The following is a 22,715-nucleotide window of genomic DNA, read 5'->3' on the forward strand; positions in this document are numbered from 1 at the left end:
AGATGACAACAAAAACTGTACACGTGTCTGTACTTTTACACAGGTGTTTCCCTTAAGTTAGGTTAGATCTGTAATGTTAAAAAAGGGGCATTTTTCACAACAGTCTATATATGAGAAATGTCATATCATACCTTCACATTCTGATGAATCCCTCTTGTGATATGAATTGAAATGAAAGAATACATTTTGTGTATAGCTGCTCTGTTGATCGGGATTTAAAATGTTCAAGATGGTTAAATAAATAAACTGCCATCTGATATGACAGTTTAAGAATCAATCTAGTTAAAATGTGAAAAACGGTTTGGAATGAGTGACAGGGCAGAGCAGCGGCAGCCACAGTGTTACAGGGTGGTGTGATAGCGTCAGGGCCCGAGAGAGCGAGCGAGACCGGCTGACGGCTTGAACAGAGCCCCTTTGTGCTGCTGCTTTGTGCAGAATGAACATTCAGCAACATAGATGCAAATACCAATCCACATCACTCACATTCACACACAAACCCCCTATCCTATTGTCTGGATGGGATCCAGATGATGGATCTGCTTTTTAAAGGGGTTGTATCGTGTTACACTTCTCATGTTCCATCTTCTTTTTGATGCTGAATTAAATGGGCTGTTTTATGCTACTGTACTTTGACTTCTATCTAAACGCCTTCACATATGAAATGAGTATTAAATTATAACTAAGAATTGTAGGTTTGTGTCCAATCAAGGTATGGCAGGTTTGGTTTGGCATGGTTTATTGGCAGGCTCCACTGATGATGTTCTTTTTAGGGCTGCAACTAGGGCTGGGTGATTTTGCAAAAAATGTAAATCTCGATTTTTCCAGAATGTTTGACCGAGTCTCGATTGGTTACGATTTTTTACTAGTCAACTTGAAAATGTAACTACAACATGATTCAAGTTACTTTCTCTTTATTAACCCTCTAGTTAAAGAAAATTCTATTCCAAGTGCAGCACACATGAAGTTGTCAACATGATGTAAATGTTAAACAAATCACTTGTTAAATATCTTTGCAGAAAAGATGCAAAAACTACAACTACATATTGTACAAACTTGTCTTATACATATTATGTGTTCAGAAATAATACGAGGAAAATTCTTTTAGAAAATCTCAAAAGTCAAGGAGCTGCTGAAACAGTTCTACTGCTGTAGGTGACTTTGTTTCTTCAGTAGAACACAAATTATGATTTTTAACTCCAGCCGTTGCAGTCTATCAGTCGTATAATGCATGGCAATGGTAACAAAATCTATGAGAGTAAAAAAAACATGCACAGACTAATCCAAATTAAACCCTGTGGCTCGTGACAACACATTGATGTCCTAAGACACTGAACAATCGGTTTGTACCAGAAACCAAACAGTATTTATATAATTTTTTGCCTTTTACCAAAATACACCACTATGTCCAACTGTCAGTGTGTGAGGTGTGTACGCGCTCTGGCGTAGTTTACGTTAATGGGTGTGTTGGTATCCAGCCGAAGAGCAATCAACCATAACTTCAGGCGAGCAGGCTCAGAAGTTGGGTATACGTGGAAAGTCACCACTCCCGAATAAGTTCTCGCGAGAGAATGTAATCTTTTAGTTTTAAGTCGGTTTGAACAATCCGGATAAGCGCAAGTACCATTTTGATTAACCGTCATACCTACAATGACTGTGCACTGTGTAAACAATGAGTGACGTATACGCGCGAGAGATCACTTCCGGCGCTTGCGTAAACTACGCCAGAGCGCGTACACACCTCACGCACCGGATGCCATGCGCACTCAAAGACAGTTGGACATAGTGGTGCATTAGAGGTAAAAAATGATATAAATACTGTTTGGTTTCTGGCACAACCTGATCGTTTCGTGTCTTAGGACATCAATGTGTTGTCACGAACCGCAGGGTTTAATTTGGATTTGTTTGTACATGTTTTTTTTACTCTCATAGATTTAGTTACCATTGCCATGATACAGTACGACTGATAGACTGCAACGGCTGGAGTTAAAAATCATAATTTGTGTTCTACTGAAGAAACAAAGTCACCTACGTCTTGGATGCCCTGGGGGTAAGCAAATAAACATCAAATTTTCATTTTTGGGTGAACTATCCCTTTAACAATTTATTAGACCACCTGCTATAATAAAGAGAAAACACATTTTAGGAATCTGTCAAAAAGTTGTTTAAATGAAAATGTTCCCCATAGCGACCCCTAGAGGACGCAGTTCGAAGTTCCACGAAAGGGAAACACATTTTAGGAATCTGTCAAAAAGTTGTTTAAATGAAAATTTTTTATTGTCATTTATTGGGCTAATAAACTTAAACAACTAAATAGTAGGCCTCCTTTGCCCTTCATAACAGCTTGCATTCTTGCTGGCATTGTTTATGTACTTTTTGACTGTAAATGGGTATCTAAAAAAAAACACTATAAAGCTATCTGCCTTTCTTTCATAGATAACAGCAATAATTATATTAAAGCATTAGAAATAGCCTACTACTGTTACTAAAGAGCTTACACATATTGGAGGACTAACCAGTACAGAAAGCTAAAAAATGATTTTGGTAATCACCAGTACTGTTAGTTTAGAGCAGCAGTGGCACAGACCATAATTTGTTAAAAACCTTACATAAATTTGTTTTAATAAATTTAAGCATTGTATATAGTGAATATAGTTTAAATCTCTGCATTAAAAATGTAAATAATAAAGATGATAAAGACGAATAAAATAACAAACTCAGTTGTAACCAATAGGTAAGAGTATTGTTCTGCAGGAACACGTTCACTTTGATCACAGTCACCTCTATCATTTCTTTATCCTTTAAAAGGCAGTTTTGAAGCGTCTGATATTTATATTCAGACAATTACACTCTGTTATCCCCTTATAGTTCCTACTCTCATAAAATACTCGCAGTGCATGTTGACCTTTAAACCTTAATTTAACTTTCAACAACAGATATTTCAGCACAATGAATGTGTTGGCGCTGCCGCTGATTATTAATTGTCTCTCTTTTCTGTCTGTCTGAAGCGCGTGCACACGCCCGCCGCTCATTCAGTAAAGATTCAAACTTAACACAGACTGTCAGGACGGACCTTTATGCGAAAATGGAAATGCGTGAATTTGTGACATTTATACATAAGGATATGACCGTAAACTGAAAGTTTTTGCGCTGAGGACGCACACGCATCTGTTAAAGCGCCAGACAGGGCAAGCCATTACGCTGCATTAGCTTAAAATAAAGAATTCTCATGTTTTGGGCAGCTTGGATCACGTAACTCTCCCGCAGCATCTCATTCTGTTTCCTCCACTATTTTTAGATGCATTTTGTCCATAAAAATGCGTAATTCAGTGCTGTAATTTGACGCAACCGTCTGAAGTTGGATGTGCACTGTGGGCAGACCCGACTAATCGATAATGAGAATCGTTGTCGATGATTTTCATAATCGATTTTATCGACAAGTTGTTGCAGCCCTAGTTCTTTTGAACTGAATCCATAATTATAAGAAATGTGCCTTGAGCAACAAATCAGCATATTTAGTGACACTGAAGATGGGCATAATGGTTGCCGAAAATTCAGCTTTGCCATCACAGGAAAAATGAAATATTAAAATGTATAAAAATCGAAAACCGCTATTTTAAAATGTAATAATAGCTATTTCACAATATACTATTTTTACAGTATTTTTGATCAAAAGGATTGTGATATTTTTGGTGTCTGGCTTTATAATTTAAATCATTGTTTGTATTTATACGCAATTCTGTCTTTTTAGATTCAATTATTTACATTTTCATACAAATGGATTACCATTGCAAATACAGTACAATATTATTTTTAGCATATTTTATTTTAAGTTTACTGTCTAGTGTTAAGCTCACAGCCTATTGATTCTATGATTAAACATTAGTGATATACAGCTTCGACATTACCAGTGCAAAATGATTTAAGCTGTTGTTGTGGTGCTGCTTAGTTTTTTTTGTTTTTGTTTTCAGCTGTATTCACTGTTGGTGTCTGTGTATTGGAGAGAAACAAGGGAAAAAGATGCAGGTGTCTTAATGCAAGAATGAAAATGGCTAAAGTTTGTCTACCCCCTCCCCAATGACTGATGTGGCGTGAAGTACGGGGTGTGTGTGTGTGTGTTTGCTTGCAGGCTTCCTACCATGTGCCGCGTGAATGCGCTGTGTGAGTAAAACCGGTCTCTGTGTGTGTGCGTATCCGCCTCTTTGTGTGAATGTGTGCCTGTGTGTGGCCAACTTGCTTTGCTTCTTCCTGACCCTGCGTCTGTGAGGTTTACATAACAGGGCCGGTCTGTCAGGCAAAGCCTCCAACCAGCACTGTAACCTGACACCTGATCACCTCCCGCTGTATGTCTGCATCTGTGTGCTTGCGCCCCCCATCTGTATGTAGAAGTGGCTCGTACCCTTTTTCCTTCACCTAATTCAGCTCAGTAGCCTATGCATGTGCATTTGTTTCTGTTGTCTGTCACTAGCCAACTCGCACAGACGGACATTCCCTCAATCAACCAGTCCGACAGCTCTGTTTCTCCCTAGAGCACTGATCTAAGGTCAGAATCGAATGGCGGGTGACGTCAAGAGAAAAGCCGTCAGGTTCACAGATCTGGGGAGGGACATGAGGGGTTAAAGGTAAACAGGAAGGGATTCTGGTAGCATTTCTATAGATAGGCGGTCTTTGCCATGCAGCGGAAGGGGAGGGAGGACAGGAAAGGAAGAGGGAGGACGTTGAGAGAGGGAGGGGTTAGTCGTCATAAAAAAAAACATGTGGGAAGTTTGCCAGGCCAAACTACACAGTAGGTCTCAATCTCAAGCCCTCTTTTACTTTGTTGTTCTTACTTTGCATGTGTTTGTAAGTGTGTGGAGTACGTGTGGAGTTCACTTCAGTCTGAAGATTAGCACGCTTAGACTTTGGGATCAGTAACTGTGTGTGTGTGTGTGTCTGTGAGCTAGGCGGCCATTTTCTCCGCTCTTGTGAGGGGGGGTTAGAGGAATGTCAGGAGTTCAGGGCAGTGACACTGTACGATGTCCTGACGGACATTTTTAACCCTTCACACCCACACACACAGGACACACAGGGATCTTAACAGGTGTGGGACGTCGTATTTGAGCTGGCAAATGCTTGTTTCAGCTTCCTGGAGCAGTAGTGTATGCAGTTTGGAGGAGAAGTGTTTGATTTGGTCACTGTTGGTTTTATTAGTTTCTGATTGGCTGGGAGGTTAGGGCTGCTGGTTTCTGATTGGTAAGTTAAGCGACCATCATCCTGGTTTTTTTACAGAAAGAAAATGTCTTTATTTCACAGGCATGTTCTCATTAAAAACACAGTGTTATCTCTGATAGAAATTAAGGTTTTCTATTTTTTAAAATCTGCATACTATATTTCCTTTAATCATTTGCCCTTTTTTGCTCCATTTCTTTAAATTACTGTAGTGAAATGAAATGGAGTTTGGTTTCTTTAGTAGGGCCCTATGATTTCTGCAGTGTGCTAAATGAAGATGGAATCACAGAATCCAGTCATAAAAATGGATTTTACAGTATAATGCGGTGTCATGGAATTTGGGAAATTTAGGATGAATAAGTCAAGTCAAGTCACCTTTATTTATATAGCGCTTTTAACAATACAGATTGTGTCAAAGCAACTGAACAGCATTAATGCGCTCTGATTGTTTTTGTTGTAGAATACGATAGGGGATATATTCACACGTTATAGAAACGAAAATGATGGTGTATAATATTGATTTTAAGATAAAAAAATTAGATGACAAAGAATTAACTTGACGGAGCTCAAACTCAAAACACACGGCAGCAACAAACAGGAAGTGACTTATTAATAAATAAATAAAGTAAGGCTGTACACTTAATCAAATTGCAGTATGAAATAGTGTCTATGAATATTAAATTGCAAAAAGACTCTTATTTAATATGAAGTCTGCATGTTCTGTGTGAATGAGTGGAACAGTTTTGTCTACTACACATACGTAAACGTGTGGTGCTCGTGGCGTTTTCGCATCTGCCGTCTCACTATATGAGAACACTACACTAAAAGTTCAGTTTTGATTAATCGAAAGATTACACACAGAAACTCAAAGGCCTTCACGACAACCCATCAAAATAAAAGTTTTGGCAAACAATATATTGCTATTGTACAGTACAATTTACTTCTAAAAGTAATAATAATAATAATAAAAATAATAACTTTATCACAATTGTTTCTTCCATATTTTAATATTATCCGTAAACCTCTGTCGTGCTGCACTGTTTGTCAAACACTAAAGGAATTGTTACATTTTCATTTGATTACCCTGTTTTTAATAATACATTTGTAATAAATGATAAATCCAGAAATGCCAAGCCGTTCAGAGTATTTTTTAGCATATTGCTATCTGGGTTTGAGGTAGGGTTGGGTACCGAAACCCCATATTAAATCGGACTGAATACAATGATTGCCCAAACATTTTATGGTCCTGAGACTTCTGCAGAAGGTAGAACAATTATTGATTGCTATAAGGATGTGAAGAGACTTTTAACCAGTATAATAAAAATGTATCTGGAAAAAATGTAAATGGCTTTAATTAGTGATGCTGGTGGAGAGAACGAAGCATTCAAAAGTCTAGTTACACTGTTCAATTTGCATAATTTTATTTTTGAGTTTTGAAGTATTATTGAATGCTATTTGAGATAAAATGACTATCCCTAGTTTGAGGGCAATGCTTATTGGTCCAATTTATAACGACACACCACATTCAAGTCTATGATATTTTGGCAGTTAGATCTTGCTTTGAAGGTCTTTTCAATATACAACTGTTCAAAAGTTTGGGGTCTGTGAGTCTGTATCTGTTTTTCAAAGTGCAGACATTTGTTTCATTTTTGCTGCATGTGTATGTGTGGGCACAAGTGGTTTGTTGCAGTGCACGTGCAAGTTGCACATGGCCAATGTGTCACACTTTGGGAAAGTCAGGGCACGACCTCATTTCCCCTTGAGGAACTGTTGTCACTTCCTGTGAGTCGATCCAGCAGCACATGAACACATGCCACCTGCCCCATCTTCTGTACGTGTGTGTATTTGCGTACCTGATGATTGAATTGCTGACATGATTATGACATATTTAAAATTATAATTGTGATTTATTTTACTTGTTTAGGTCAAAACAAAGTTGTTTTGGCACAAATTAGCTGTTGAATATATGTGTAGGTGTATTAACTATATTAAACACTTGATGTTGTGCTTTTTGTGCCTGGTTAGATTCAGCAAGTAGAGAAATTCAGTATTTTTGGGGTTAAGTTGTGAAAGGTAATGTAATAACAGCTAGCACCCTCTGCTGGACCTCCTGTTTCACAATGAGCTAAAGAGAGAGAGAGAGAATGAGCGAGCAAGGGAGAGAGAGAGAAAAAAACGAGTCCGGATTTTAACGACATCTCTAATATTCATGCTGATGCGTTTTGCTGCTTTGTGCTTTCATTTCTCTCCGCTTCGTCCGCTTCTTCTGCTCGCCGCACACACCCCAGCCTGAGACAGGGGAGGAGAACAAGGGAAAAGGAAAGGAAAAAAACAAGTGGAAATAAGGAAAACAAGCTACAGAGCGTCCAACTGAGCCATTATAAAAAACCTTTTGTGTTAGCAATCCTACCTTCGTCTGGGATGTGAAAGGAGGAAGAGGAACGAGAAGTCTTGTCGGTCTATGCGTGTGTGTGTGTGTACACAGGAGAGGGCGAGAAAACGACGGCCGGGAGAGATCGGGCACAGTTGTTCTCGGACGGACGGACAGTCGGAGGGAATCGATGAGAAAGAGAGAGCGAGAGAGGGAGGGAAAAGAATAAACCGAGTTGAGCTGAGTGCAGCAGAATGAGAGAATCCTGGACCAGTGTGGCTGCTTCATCTGTCTCTTCCTCATTCCCTCGTTTTCCATGAAGTGCGGCTCCATGCAGCCCGGCCAGGGGAGGAGGAGGAGGTGAACAGGGCTTCTTCAGCCACGAACCTGCTGGGGGAGGGAGGGAAAGACGGAAAGTGAGCGAGAGAGAAGGGAGGAGGGAGCGAGCGAGAGAGAGAGAGAGAAAAAAAACGGTGAAAGGGCAAGGCTTTTGTTGGCGGTTGGAGAGAGGGAAGAGGGGGGAAAGAAGAAAAGAAAAAACATGTCTACGGTGAACAGGCCGAGAGGACGGGTGAGTGAGCGAGCGAGGGAGCGCGTGTGTGTTTGTGTGTGGGGGGTGGAGAGAGGTGGAGGAGGAGGAGGGAAGGGTGGGGGAGGGGGCCGGCAGGAACTGAACAGCTACAGCTCATGCGGCAGGCTACACAATTGCCGCCATCTTGTGCTAACTGCTTCTCTCCATTTCTTATTCTTTAGCTTGTGTGCTAACAGGGAATGCAATGTTAGCTAGCTTTTGACACTCATTCTTCTCTGGCTCTCTGTTCTTCCTGTTTCGTTTTCATCAGCTTTCTTTCACCGAGGCTCAGTAGGATGTGCCACATGTGTGCATCAGGCATTGTGTGGTAGCGCCGCGTCCACGTTTCTGCTTCAGCATAGTTTCATTATAAGCGGAGATGGTGATGTCCTGAGCGAGGAGAGAGATTGAAATCGCTGCGACTCTGGCAGCCTGTAATTTCAGTTATTTATAGATTTGTTGCATAGATGCAGTGCTCACGGCTTGCTGCATTTTCCCCTCGCTCTCTCTCTCTCTCTCTCGCTCACGTCATATTCTCTCGATTACTCATTTTCTCACATATGCTCTCCCGCCTTCCCCCTATAGCTTTCCTCCATTTCTCCATTCCTGCTGATTTACCCCTTCATGCCTCAAATGGATTAGTGTGAATATTTCACGAGAGCTCTGATCTCCGGCTCATGTTTAGCCACCAAACGAGGAAGTGTTGTTTATAACCCACCCCCACTCTCTTCTCTTTTGTTTCACTCTTTCCAGATAATTCCCTTTATTTAGCCGTCAGGAAAGCGCAGCCTGTGTGATCCGATTTTATGTCTGTCTAGCTTTATTGGCATGACTGGAACATTGCTCTGGCCATATGTTATATTTATACAAAGTGAGTGTGCAAAGTAAAACCTAATACAATAAAAGATAAGATCTCTTTCTCCTTCTTTATGAGTTCAAACTCGCTTTAGCTGTGAGAAAGAGAGTGAGAAATAGAGGAAAAAGGGAGATTGCATGTCGGCGAAACAGGCATGAATAATAAAAGTTGGCATGTCTAGGCCTGCTATATGATCGTGCTGTGAATTATACATGACTGTCTTTTTATTTCATGGGGTGAGGGGTGGATAATGTGAATAGATGGGCTCTCAGGTTGAAGATTGTGTCTCTTGACCTTTGATCAGTGTGTGATGTCATTCTGATGAACTGTGACTTATTAACGCCCCTATACCTTATGTTTACTAATGATATATCTCATGTTTAGATCTTTAAACTAGTAATAAGTCTGTGAATATATGTGTGTGTGCAGGCCCAGTGGTGTGCTGCATTTGCCTGTGCAGTCCAAACCATTCCTTTTACTTCCCCTATAGCTGGTTGGCCATGTGAATGGAGAGCAGTGAATATTATGAAACCCAGGCATTAGGAACATTGATGATGCAGCAGTTCAAAGATGGAGGATTTCCCATATTGTCATCCTGTATGTGTGGGTGGGCTCAGGTTAACCATGCTGCACTGCCTGAGCTTCAAGCAGATGAGATGGGATCTCTGAGGATTTTTATCTTGGACCTCCTCTTACATTTAGTCTGCTGGCGAGGTCATTAAGTAACTAGTGTGCCTATTAAATTCCCAAGCAGTATTGAGCAGGGTAAAGGATGGCCCCAAACACTTGAACAGTATTTGAGTTGATGTAAGCACAAGTGTCTCTACTACCTGACAGGCCTCACTGAAAAAGGTGTCGAGAGAAATCACACCTGTCTCCATAAGAGCTCTAGACTCTGTAACTTCAAAAAAAAAAAAAAAGAATCAGAGGAGTAAGATGTTTTAGCCAATCAGTATACGAGCCAATTAGAAATGTTCTTTGCCTGTCAATAAAGTATGAAATAAATTTTTGCCCACCAGGCACAATGGTTGGCAAAATTCCAATTTAACCTGCCACTCAGTTTTTTCCCCCCATTTCTAATATATTATATAACTGACTGTGATTTGGAAAAAATGTACAGAGACCACTTTAAGTGGAGCCAGAAAGCATTTATTTTTGCACAAACACAGTCCCTGGGCTCTTTTGTTCCACTTTAATTAAAATCAGCATGACATAGAAATTCATCTATTTTCTCAATGAATGTAGTGATCTTATATTAACCATTCGTCTATGCATACATTTTTAATTTAATTTTTTTTAATTGGATCTTCCGGTGAAAAGACAGACTTCTCTCTATTGATGCATGATGAACTTCTCGGACCATTTAGTCTGCCTAAACACAGCCCCTTTTTTACAATCAAGTGCAAGCTTGTGTTGCTGCATCCAATCAACAATACCGAAACAATACCCCAAACAGATGTGCATCACATTGCATAAAAAGTGTCAAATCTGTCTCTACTTGGATTACATCATCTGCTTTAAAAATCTATCCATTTACACTGTTGTCTTTTTTTTTTTTTTAACCCAGTTTAGATTGACTAATGATAATAAATATTAGGCACAGTTTTTTTTAAATTCAGACATCAGCTTTGCTTTTGCAATGCACATTATAAGCGAACCACCGTAGATGAGCAAAATTAGTCACCATTGTGTGTAAAACTACCAGCATTTTGCTGGTGGCTTGTCTTTTTTTTTTTTTAACCCAGTTTAGATTGACTAATGATAATAAATATTAGGCACAGTTTTTTTAAATTCAGACATCAGCTTTGCTTTTGCAATGCACATTATAAGCGAACCACCGTAGATGAGCAAAATTAGTCGCCATTGTGTGTAAAACTACCAGCATTTTGCTGGTGGTGGCTGTTAATTTCATACACTGCCTGTGAATGAATTTGCACATTCTGGTTTGTTGGCATCTCTTTGGAGGTGTTTTAGAGTGGGGTTCTTGTGCTTGAAGTTAGCAAAACGGTGGAAAAGTTAGCAAAACATCTTAAATTGCATACAGAACCTTTGCAATCTTATGTGCAGAGTAGCTGTTTCACTGTACTGACTTTGTCCCCCTTAGTAAGAAACCTATTAATGTATTTACATCAGCCTGAGTCCAAGTTTTCTAGGTCATGACTAGAAGAGTAATGTTATGGCTGTTGAATTCAGCTCAGCGTTCTGTTTCTTGTCCAATAGCGCTCTAACATTGACCGTCAGACTAGTCTACATGGCGTCATGGTATCTTAATAGTGTTTTGTTCATCATGGGTTTAGCATATGGAATTACGGGATCCTGAAATAGAAGCCTATCTATGGGCTTCCTGTACAGTCCTGCCTACACAACAATTATAGATGAAGGCAGTCCTATGGAGAACATTGATATCTTGTTTGGGTGGTAATATCTTTCTTTTTCTCTTTTCTCACAGCCTCCTAAGAACACTAATGGTCCCAACAGCCAGCTGCGGGTACTCAGCCCACCAGTGAAGAGCAGCTCCTCTTCTTCCTCTTCATCATCCTCGTACATATCCGTGTCAGAGAAGCGGGTGCAGAAGCGACAGCAGCAGCAACAGCAGATGGAGTCGTCCCTATCCGACGATAAACAACAGAAGGCCAATCAAATCATCTCTGAGGCCATCGCCAAAGCACGAGAGAGGGGAGAGAAAAATATTCCGTGCATCATGAATCCCGAAAGCTTCCCGTCTTCGTCGTCGCAGCACCGCAGTCACAAGGCCGGTTCTTCCAAGTCCAGAGGCAAGGTTAAAAGCTCCAAGAAGGCCCGGATTGTGACGTCATCCAAGCCCAAGCAAAAGGCTCAAATTGGGTAAGACCGCTGTAACATTCTCCCCAAGCTGAAGGATGAGTGCCATTCTATAAGTTTGTTTTTTTTGGGTCTGGGAGCGAGAGTACAGCTGTACAGCTGTTTCTGTCCTGATCTGTGATGACTTCTATTCATCCAAGTACATCTCTGTAACTTCACCTGCATGTTGTTAGCCATGCAGATAATCACTGCAAGTTAAAGAGGTCTTACTGCTTACAGATGTGGTCTTAACCTGTGTTTGTGTGTTAAGTATAAATCAGATGAGAGTTGAGTTATCATAGAGATGCAGAGTCTGAGGAACATTGACTGTCATGTTAAACTGCCACTACAAGCTAACAGCATTTAATTAAGCAATCAGGAATGAGAGGCTGTGCAGTTTTGTGAATACAGTCAAGAATAAAGGCCATTGTTAGGCATGAAGTTTCTAATTTTTAAGAGCATCTGTGAACATTCAACTAAAGCAGAAACGCCTAAACTTTTAAATATGAAGAGTCAAAATGTATTGAGAATGTATTTCAATGCAAACAATTATATGTCAACCATTTCTTTTTCCTTAATGCACATTTTGACCTATGTGAAACTAGAGCAAATTCACATCAGGCTAGTGCATAAACTTGTATGCAAATGTTGAGAGTTTATGTGCATATTAAGTGTTTCCTATCAGGTTTCCTTGAGTGCAACTTTTGCCAGAAATAGTCTCTGACATGACAAAACTTTTTGTTTTTTATTATATATATATATATACTGTATATATTTTTTTTCTTTTTTTTTGATGATGTATTGTAGCACTGCAAAGATGGAAAGCACAGCAAAATGCTCTGTAATACTCTAACTCTGTTCAGGAAATATTTTAGTCTAACAGAGGTGTCAGCATTTCTTTAGATATTTTCAGATACATTTTCTTTCAGTAACATGCTGATGATTCTGTCCTCAGCTGTTAGGGAATCTTTGGATCTGGAAGTGTGTTCAGAGCATGAAGGGAGTGTTTACTTTTTAACCAGTTACAGAACTTTCTAGCAAACCATTTTGAACCAACCAAATATTGGTTAAAAAAAAATGTTTCCCCTGAAAAACTCTGAAAATTTCAGTGGACCCCTGGTACCCCTTTAGGCCTTCTGAGGTTCTCTGGTCCCCAGTTTGAAAATCCCCGATCTGAAAGTTGATTGAAAAATTATCAGCCTTTATTTGTAACCCACAAACATGGCAAAGGAACAAATAAACACTAAACATACAGTAATCTGGTGTTCTCCCATTTGTGTTGTGGTTAATGATTCCTTTACCAAATGTTACATGTACCTCCCATGTTACACAGCAAGTGCTCACACAGACAGCCAGTTCTGGTGAAGGTGAATAGATCATAAGTCTGAACCAAACATGCAGAGCTTTATGACATCATGATGTCATCTGATCTGCATTAATGGAGAACTGAATGAAAGAACGTGACATGAGATTTCTAAGTCATGTGCATTATGTGAAGGCCTCTGCAAACTTTGTGCCACCAAATATTGTCTCCAGCTCTACAGTTCAATTTAGATGCTGCTTTGTTCTTAAAAAGGCTGCGTGCTCTCTTATGGTCCGTTGGTGAGATTACGAAGCTGGCATGAAAATGTTTTAACATTCCTGCTGAGCTTGTAAAAGCAGTGTGTTGAATTTCTTCAGTGACTTGTTCATCGTGCTTGATGGATTAGCAGTCTGACTGACCCAAATACTTTAGCAGTAAAGGCAAGACAAACAGGACGTGTGTATTCAGACTCAACGCCTCACTGGATGATTTCTTTTCTTGTTTAACACAGTTTCTTGGCTCATTCACCTCTGTTGTATAGATTGCAGTTTTTACCACGTCTAGCAGAAGGAAGCAGCTTTTACGGCTTTTAAATGCTGGTTTGCAGATACTCCAGAATGAAAGGGACATGTTTGCATATTGACCTGGTAATAGGCTAAGTGGTCTCCTTCTCCTTGTAAAGTACTGCAAGTTACCTGTCTGGTTTGGCAAGCTTTTATTGAGCGTGTTTTGCTGTGTAAGTGTTGTCAACAGGATCTTGTCACCTAGCATTTCTCTGATGACATTCTAATGTGCTACGGTGTTGCCGGTCTGCTATAAGAGTCTGGTATTTATTAACGGTTGAGTGTTATGTTGTAGCTAGTGGTGTCTTGACCATACGCAAGTCCGTGGTTAAATGAATCCCAGTGATGTTCAGCAGTGTTGGGAACAACAAGTGTTAGTGTAAGTGTGGGTGATCAGGAAGATGTATAGACCCTGTCCCAAATGCTGGATGATTGGCTACATAAGTCAGGCACTAGTCAGTAAGGTCATAGCTTGCAAAATTATTTATATTATTTTTGGATGCACAATGCTTCTGTGCTGTAAGACCGAACATTGAAGAATTAACTTGACGGAGCTCAAACTCAAACCACACGGCAGCAACAAACAGGAAGTGACGTAAGCAGTGTTTCAATTCAGTGCAAGCACCAAAGCAGCTGCCAAAGTAAAAATAAGTACGTTTGCATGCTACGGCATTGGACAGGAAAGTGTTGTCCTTTTTTTTTACATTTTTATTGAAAAAAATTCTAAATCTCTTTAAATAAAGATAAAGGTTCAGTTTGACAGCATCCATCTTTAATGATGGCAAAACCTCATCAATAAAAAATATTAAATACAAATATTTGTGGAAAATTGGATTAAGGAAAAAGATGTTTACCAATTATAAATATCATACATTAGTGCAAAATGTTATACAATGAATAAAATACTAAAAATAATTATATTTAATTGACTCTGCCTGCGTATTTCTGCTAAAATCAGTACTACGTGAGCTTCTGGTATAGTATTCTCCCATAGCAAACGGTCATATTTCTAATAACGGTCAATCACAACAACTGTATGTGTCACCGCTGGTTGCAGCAAAGAGGAAACAGGATCCGTCTGCAGCAGTCTTTATTCAAAAATGAACAAAGCTCCAGAACAGGAGCAAAACAACCAACTTAACACGACATAGAACTGACCATGAACTGAAAGAACCTCAGGGCTTAAATAGACAGGACAAACAAAGGGAGAACCTAACTAACCACACCTGAGGAACCTAATCAAATCAGTAACCATAAAAAACAGACAGGCAGGGAACAGAGGAAGACAGAACTAATTAACAGACTAGGGGCCGGTTGCACCAGTTGGACGTAAAAAAGTTGGGTCTAAGCCCTACGCTGGGCTTTGCAACGTCCAGCTTTGTGATAAATATTTACACCTGTGGCACCAACTAAAACTACGACCTGGCGCAACTACGCCCGGTGTAGATGATGCATGTCCATGCCAACACATTCTCCCGCAGTGATAGCTGAGACGACATTCACACTGCAATGGCTACAACTACATATAATAAAGAACTGAATCGCCCAAGACATCATAAAAAGGGAAGCCACCGCGCCATGATTGAAATGTCAATCAACATTTCAAGTCCGCCTTTTATATCTGAAGTCTCCCTGCACATTCTCATGACAGATTTCTTCAAACAAACATTAAAAATGAAGGCGACAAGTTAAGTAAAATATAATGAATGTAATACAATGCTTCTCTCTAGAGTTATTTTTTTCTAGCTGACTATCGAGTTTATTATGTACAATGAATGTCTTTCCTGAGGTAAATGTGACTTTACGTGACATTGATCACTTGTTTTACTGACGTATTTCTGTGGTTGAAAAACAGATTGAGTGATTAGATGAGACATCATTCATTACAGTAAGTTGTTTCTTTCAAAACATTTCTGATGTTCATTCATGTTAAAGTTTTGCTATACCTAGCAAAGAGGAACAGATGATCGGTTCATGTGCCGCTTGAACTGAGGTGCAACAGCAAACGTCACATTAAACAGTGTCAAAACCACATTTATAGTACAATTGACAGAAAGCTGGTATTTTATTTCTGAATAAAAGTAACAAAGCACAAAACTTATTGCAATTATTGGATGGTAGGCGCTCTACAAATAATGAATAGACTTAAAAGATGTGAAATATTTCTAAGCATTTATACGGTCCCTCCAGGCAAGAGGACGAATGGTACAGTTTCTTCTAATAATCCCAGATCATATGTAATATTTTACTGCATAATTACATACGGAAATATATTTTGTGTCAGGTCAATTACTGTTGGCAGTGTTGTATAGCCTTCGCGATTGATATCGCATATCCTGCCCGAAAAGACCGTAAACATTACAGTTCACGTCTGCAGTAATAATTAATTTACAGACATGAATCCTAAAACCTTTTCACTTTACACCTACCTTTGACTATGCATAAGAATTAGTCTCAGATGTAGCACTACGCCTAGATGGTGCAACAAGTATTAATTCTATGCACGACTTAAAGCGCATTTTACGTCCAGCCTAGTTTTACAACCAAGTGCACGTCCAGCTGGTGCAACTGGCCCTAGAAGGCTAACTTAGAACATGAAAACAGTTAAAAAACAAACTTGTGGTGTGGTAGAATGCGGTAGAGTTCTGACGTCACAATTGGCTGCATTAAGAATGGGGGCACCTCTAAAAAAAACCTTCTGAATCATGAAATAGCAATGGAACATTCTATGGTTTCTTGCACTTCTTGAACATACAAATGAAGGCCACAAGTCCACATCAGGTGTGTAATTTGGGCCATTGAAAATCTGCAGTGAGCTGTGTGCTTGACTGCTGCCTCGCACAATTTTAAAATGTCAATCAAATCACATTTAATGTGAAAGGTTTGAGGTTGTAGTCAAGGTAGCAACAATAAACAAACGTGAGTATATTGAATATGTGATGCACTCAAGAAGTCAGGCTCACAAACAGCAACCTTTCTGAAAAACTGCAGTTTGCAACAAGCCTCCTTAAGTTAGGAAATTCCTTATCGAGAATAACCTTACCTGTTACTAACTATAGGTTTTCTTAACTGAAGAGATTTGTGGTGGCTGGGCGCTTGATATTGATTTTCAATCACTGTGGAGACATGGAGGCAGAGGTGTCTCTTAGATCTTGCTTTCATAAATAGCAGGATTGGTGTCTTTGAGCCTGCGGTGCAGAGCAAAGCCAGAAACCTACTGACCCGCTTTGCACCAAACTGCACACCACAGCCAACAGCTGCCATTAAAGCAGACCATGTGATCTCAGAGAGAGAGAGAGAGAGTGAGAGACTGCAGTCATTCACACACACACACACACACACACCCATATTTATAACAGTACAGTCTGTGTCAATATAGTCATGTATCAGAATTCTCCCCCTCATGCTATTGCATCAGTACTTCTACTGATATTTTATATTTATTCATGTGTTCGTTCATTCGATTATAGAAGACTCAGGTTGTTAAAAGTGCAAACTTGCATTTCTTAGTGCAGTCAGATACGCAGTGCTGGGCAAAAGTGAAGTGAACCATGCGGAACCAAGACGGATTGAAACTTGACACCACAAATTCACTCTCTCCCTGACATACTGAGCTTCTCTCTCACATGTTTAGCACCGTTTAAATCCAGTTGTGATACATGTATGATAAGTGTTGTGTCATGACGTGAGGTGCTGAGTGTGTGATGAAGAAGAATGGATACTGGAGGTTTATACACTGTAGACATTATATTGAAAGAAAGAGATGAAAAAGATTTTTAAAATGAATATATGGTGTATTTTTCATCGCAGGGCTGAATTTAAACCCATTTTATGTGTATGTTTGTGCAACCATGTGTTTGGAGGAGCTTTTAGGGAAAAGACTGAGAAAGACTGAGTGTGTGCATATATGTAGCCTAGGTTACAACCCTGAAATATTAACGCAGCCTTCTGCGTCTGCCACCGAAGACCATCCAGTGTCAATCCATGTGAGCATGCATTTATATGTGTTTGACTCTGATTCATATAGCCTTTAAATACTGATGCATCTTTAAAAAAAATAAGAGAAACACATACACACACACACACACACACACACACACATACACTCTTTAAAATGTCAATGACTTACCAAACCACCCAGTTGTCAAACAACAGTGGCAACTACAGTCAATAAGAAAAATTATTATATTTACCTTTCGTCATATGTTGTATGTGTTTTGATGTTTTTGTTTGTTGGTGAGTTGACTTTGAGCTGTTACAAAGCTATTTTCAGAAAACTTAAGTTTGTGACAAAGTACAACCATTAAAATGATAGTTGATTTAAATGTTAATAAGTTCCTTTAAGATTCACTAACTAAACGTTGACCAGCTGGGATTTGTGTTGTTGGTTTTGGTAAAGCATTTTGATACATTTAATAATGTGAAATGATCAATCAAATCATACAAATGATCAAATCAATGAGTGTACTCCAATTAGCAGGAAGTGCAAATTTAACATTGAAACTTTTTTAAAACGTTTTTTCCCTTTAATCTTTTTTTTTTTTCTCTTCAAAACAGATTAAATAAAATGTCGGCCATATTGACCTGTTGACTGGTGCTTTTTTCAGCAATTCTAACACAATGCGAGGCGTAAATCTAATGCTAAGAATGCAAATGCTCTGACTCCTGCTGCTGTCTGTTTCATATCTTTTGCCTTTGCATTCAGAGCTTTATATTTTTATATTTGATATTTGTTACTCTAGAGCTTCATGTGACAATACATTTTTTGTTCTTGATTCACCAACATGAAAATGTGAGGGACAAAATCAATATTTTCTCATGACTAGTATTTTATTCATCATACAAGAAACAGCTAATAATTGCTTTGTCTTATAGAAAATCTACCTGTCTGTCTTTCTTTTATTTTTCTATCTTTTCTATGTTATCATATTTATTTTATAAAATGTGCAGGCATGTGTATATTGTTGGGTCCCTCGACAGAGGAGAGCAAAAGAAAGATGTTAAGGGTGTTAAACTGGCTTACTTCACATGCTTTCACAGGTTAGCTCAGTCCAGCTGTGTTCGTACACACACACAGTGCAGTGAAGACCAGCTCTCAGTCTCATTTCACAGCTGCTGAATGGAGCTTATGTGTCACTCACATGATACAACATTACTGCTTCCACCCACACCGCCAGCTTCACTCTGATCAGGTTGCTAGGCAACCAGAAAGTCATGTTGTCCCGGAAACTAGCGAAGTGTAACATCATCCAGAGAGGAGGACCCAGAATGAGAGCGAGAGTGATGCACACAACTGATGTCCTGAGAATCATTTCCTGTTCATCAGAACTGTGTGCCCAGCACTGCAGAGAAATTGCAAAAACGTGACTGTTTTTAGTGTCCAGCATGAAAGATGGAATTCTGTGTAATCATTTGATTGTTTAATGTTTGCACTGAACGTTTTCATGTGTGCTGAGGGTTTGGCTTCATTAAATGACATTTACAATGGAGTTAAGAGAAACTAGTGTTTAGTATTATTTATACTAAACACTTTGTTGTTTAATATTATTTATATACTACTATTATTATGTTTATTAATATTAAATTAGCTTTTATTTTTATATTTTCAGTTTTTTTAATATATTTTTTATCCATAAAAAAGTGTCTCACACGGCTCCGGGTTTAATATATTTTTTATGTAAAAAAAAAAAAAAAATATATATATATATATATATTATATTATACAGTATATTATAATATACAGTATTATATATATTAAATATATTATCTACATAGCTTTTATTTTTATTTCGGGTTTCAGTTTTGGTAATTTTAGTACTTAAAGGGTTAGTTCACCCAAAAATGAAAATTAGCCCACAAATTACTCACCCTCAAGTCATCCTAGGTGTACATGACTTTCTTCTTTCAGACAAATCCAGTCAGAGTTATATTAAAAATTGTCTTTGATCTTTCAAGCCGTTTAATGGCACTCAGCGGGTGTTGCATGCATCAGTCCAAAAGAAGTTAAATAAAAAGCGCCCATCCATAAAAAAAGTGTCTCACACGGCTCCGGGGGGTGAACAAAGGCCTCCTGTAGCGAATCGATGTGTTTTTGTAAGAGAAATGTCCATATTCAAAACGTAATAATCACTTTAATGTAGCTTGCACCAGCAGTTGTATACGGAAGCAGTTCCGGGCTGATGGCCAAAGTTTTTTTTTTTTTTTTAAGTTGCATTTTTTTCATCTAATATTTAGTTTTTGTTTTATTTCAGCTTTATTTCAATTACCCAAAATGTTTTTTTGTTTGTTTGAAAATTAATTAACAATAACAACACTGAGAGATATGAAAGTGTCTGTGTTGATTGGGCCAGTTTTTATGTGTGGTGTCTGTTTTATTTGTGACCATATGAAAAAGCGTCTTTACAGTTTTACTGCCTCTTAGAAACATACTCAGGTTTCAAAATAAATGCAGAGGCATTGAAATCAACAAAGCAGCCATTTTGTGTGTTTCCATAAAATATTTTGAGTAATACAGGTTTCTTCTGATTGAATTCCAGTGGGTTTTGGTGTTAAAATAAGTCTCTCTGTGTGTTCTCCTCTTTTACAGGAAAATCGTTATAAAGCTTGGAAAGAAGAAGCGAAAGAAGACCGATTCCTCTGAAGAGCTGTCTGACAGTGACAGACCAACTCGACGATCTTCTAAAGATGATGATTCGGTGAGCTTTGTTTTGTTTTGTTTTTTTGTCTATTCTTGATATGCCTTGATGACACTTTCATGCTGTCTTATAGTCTTATATAAACATCTAGCAAGAAAAGTATTTGTAAGTGGTAATTTCTGGAGCTGGTGGCACAAAACATATTCCTGGCCATTCTTTAATCTGCATAGTGGTGCTTCCTGCGGCATGTGTATGTTCAGTACAAGAGCTAGAGAGACTGAGATGACTGCCGTACCCTCAAATGAATTCCATCTCTTTCTTCTGAAATGACTAACCTCTCATTCCCCCCATTCATGATATACCCTCTCCACCCTTCCAGATATAATTATCCTCTTTAAATACCCCTGTGTTAATTAAAGCAGTGTTCTTTTGATGACTCAGTTAGGATGTCGGAGTTAAAGCCACAGCCATGTGCATTCTGCGAAACGCGGGGGTCTCGTGGCAGGGCGGGTGGGTCTTTATTTGGTCATCCTGAGATATTCTCATCCTCTCCATTTACTTTAACTCATACACATTTAGGTCATGTTATATTTGGGAGGACAGACACACACTCATTCTCTCTCTCTCTCTTTCTCTCTGCTGTACTAATTTATTAAAGGCCCCCTGATGGGCATCTCTGATTCGCTAAGTGAAAAATTTAATTGTGCATGTGCAGGGGTTCTTTAAAGATTTTTTTAAACCTCATTTTACATATTAAAAAATATGTAATATCCGATGGCAAATCAGTCCATTGCTTATAGTTAATTATAACTAGTTATGGTTAATTATTCATATTTCCCCATGAGCTGATTCGCTACATATATATATATATATATTATACGCACTACTATTCAAAATAAGTGAATGATTTAAAAAAAATAACTTAAAAAATTCAACTGTAGCACAACTGTTCTCAACATTGATAATAATAGGACATGTTTCTTGAGCACCAAATGTTATATTAGAATGATTTCTACTATACGACACTGAAAACTGGAGTAATGGCTGCTGAAAATACAGTTTGCCATCACAGAAATAAATTACATTAAAAAAAAAACATAATAAAAAAACAGTTATTTTAAATTGTAATAACATTCCATAATATATCATTATCTGTTTGATCAAACAAATGCAGCCTTGATGAGCACACTCATTTTTGTTTGTGTGTGTGTGTGTGTCTACAGAAGCGGCGTTCGAACCGGAAAGTCAAGAGGAAGAAGTATGAGGATGATGATGAGGCTCGATTGTCTGATGAAGAAATGAAGGTCATCGTCAAAGCCAAGAAGAGCAACTCCAACGCTCACAAACAGCCTGCAGTGCAACTGTTTGTGGTGAGAACATAGAATCTCACTGCAGTTAGCAGCACACAGACTTGTTTCTTATGTTGTATCCCAGCATGCTCAAGCAGTTCTCTGATCTTGAATATAATATGATATGTTTAGAAGGAGAAAAGCCAGTGCATCCTTTTATGTGTGTGTGTGTGACAGGGTTTCCGCGGGGTCTTAAAAAGTCTTACATTTAGTTGTATCAAATTTAAGGCCTTAAAAAGGCCTACTGGTGGTTTTAATTTCACATTTAAAGTATTTAAAGTTTTAAAAAAAAGAATTTCAAACTTCAGTTTTCAATGTTTTATGTTTAAAATATCAAAACATTATTCATGCATTTGTAACTGCAAGTTAGGTTAAAGTATTCCATGTCCCTCTGAGCTGCATTAAACAATGTGTAAATACATCTATATTAGGGTTGGGCGATGTCTACCAAATTGGCATCGGACGATGTCTACAGTGAAACATCGTGATGGACGATGACATCAGGGGGCGGGGTTAGGGGTGTGCCCGAAACGTGAAACAAATAATGCATTGTACTAAGCCACTAAAATTTTTGCAGATCCTGAGCACCAATGACAAACATCTAACCTTGTCAAATGTGTGTACTGCCGCTCCATAGTATAGAGTCCTTGTGATCGCGAATCTCAAAAGTGAAAGTAAAATGAGCGTGCACAATCGAAAGTGGTTTCAATAGCGGCTCCCTGATGCCCGCAATTTATATACAGTCACCTATACTTACCCAACGATATAATTGTGAGAAAAAGTATTGACATTTTTTTTTATCGTCCCATCTCGTAGGCTATTTAGGGTTTCCGTAGTACACTTCATTTCCTTTCCGAACACGGAACTGGGATGCGGCAGATTGCGGGAGAGGGGGTGGTGGGGTGGTGGGTATCACAATGTCAGCTTAACATCGTGATGTCTGCCAGCCATCGGCAATGGACGATGGCATCGTCTATCGGCCCAACCCTAATCTAAATGGCACTTAAGATGCAGCTTCTGTTTCCTCTGCATTGCAAAGATA

The 22,715-nt window shown here is 38.8% G+C and overlaps 1 protein-coding gene across 8 annotated transcripts in view; it reads left to right on the forward strand.

Annotated features, from left to right (window-relative positions):
• Window positions 1-22,715, forward strand: part of chd9 (chromodomain helicase DNA binding protein 9) — a 71,559-nt gene that overhangs the window by 16,782 nt on the left and 32,062 nt on the right. For 7 of the 8 annotated variants that reach the window (XM_016231540.1, XM_016231545.1, XM_016231538.1 and 4 more), the window contains exons 4-6: window positions 11,453-11,847; window positions 20,276-20,384; window positions 21,548-21,694. In XM_016231540.1, coding sequence (XP_016087026.1) covers window positions 11,453-11,847; window positions 20,276-20,384; window positions 21,548-21,694 — 651 coding nt within the window. Of the gene's footprint in view, window positions 1-7,492; window positions 8,148-11,452; window positions 11,848-20,275; window positions 20,385-21,547; window positions 21,695-22,715 lie in introns of those variants that run through there. The other variant, XM_016231544.1, reaches the window with a different exon arrangement.

Source organism: Sinocyclocheilus grahami, unplaced genomic scaffold, assembly GCF_001515645.1.
Source record: "Sinocyclocheilus grahami isolate Dianchi unplaced genomic scaffold, SAMN03320097.WGS_v1.1 scaffold394.1, whole genome shotgun sequence".
In the NCBI taxonomy this organism is placed as follows: Eukaryota; Metazoa; Chordata; class Actinopteri; order Cypriniformes; family Cyprinidae; genus Sinocyclocheilus; species Sinocyclocheilus grahami.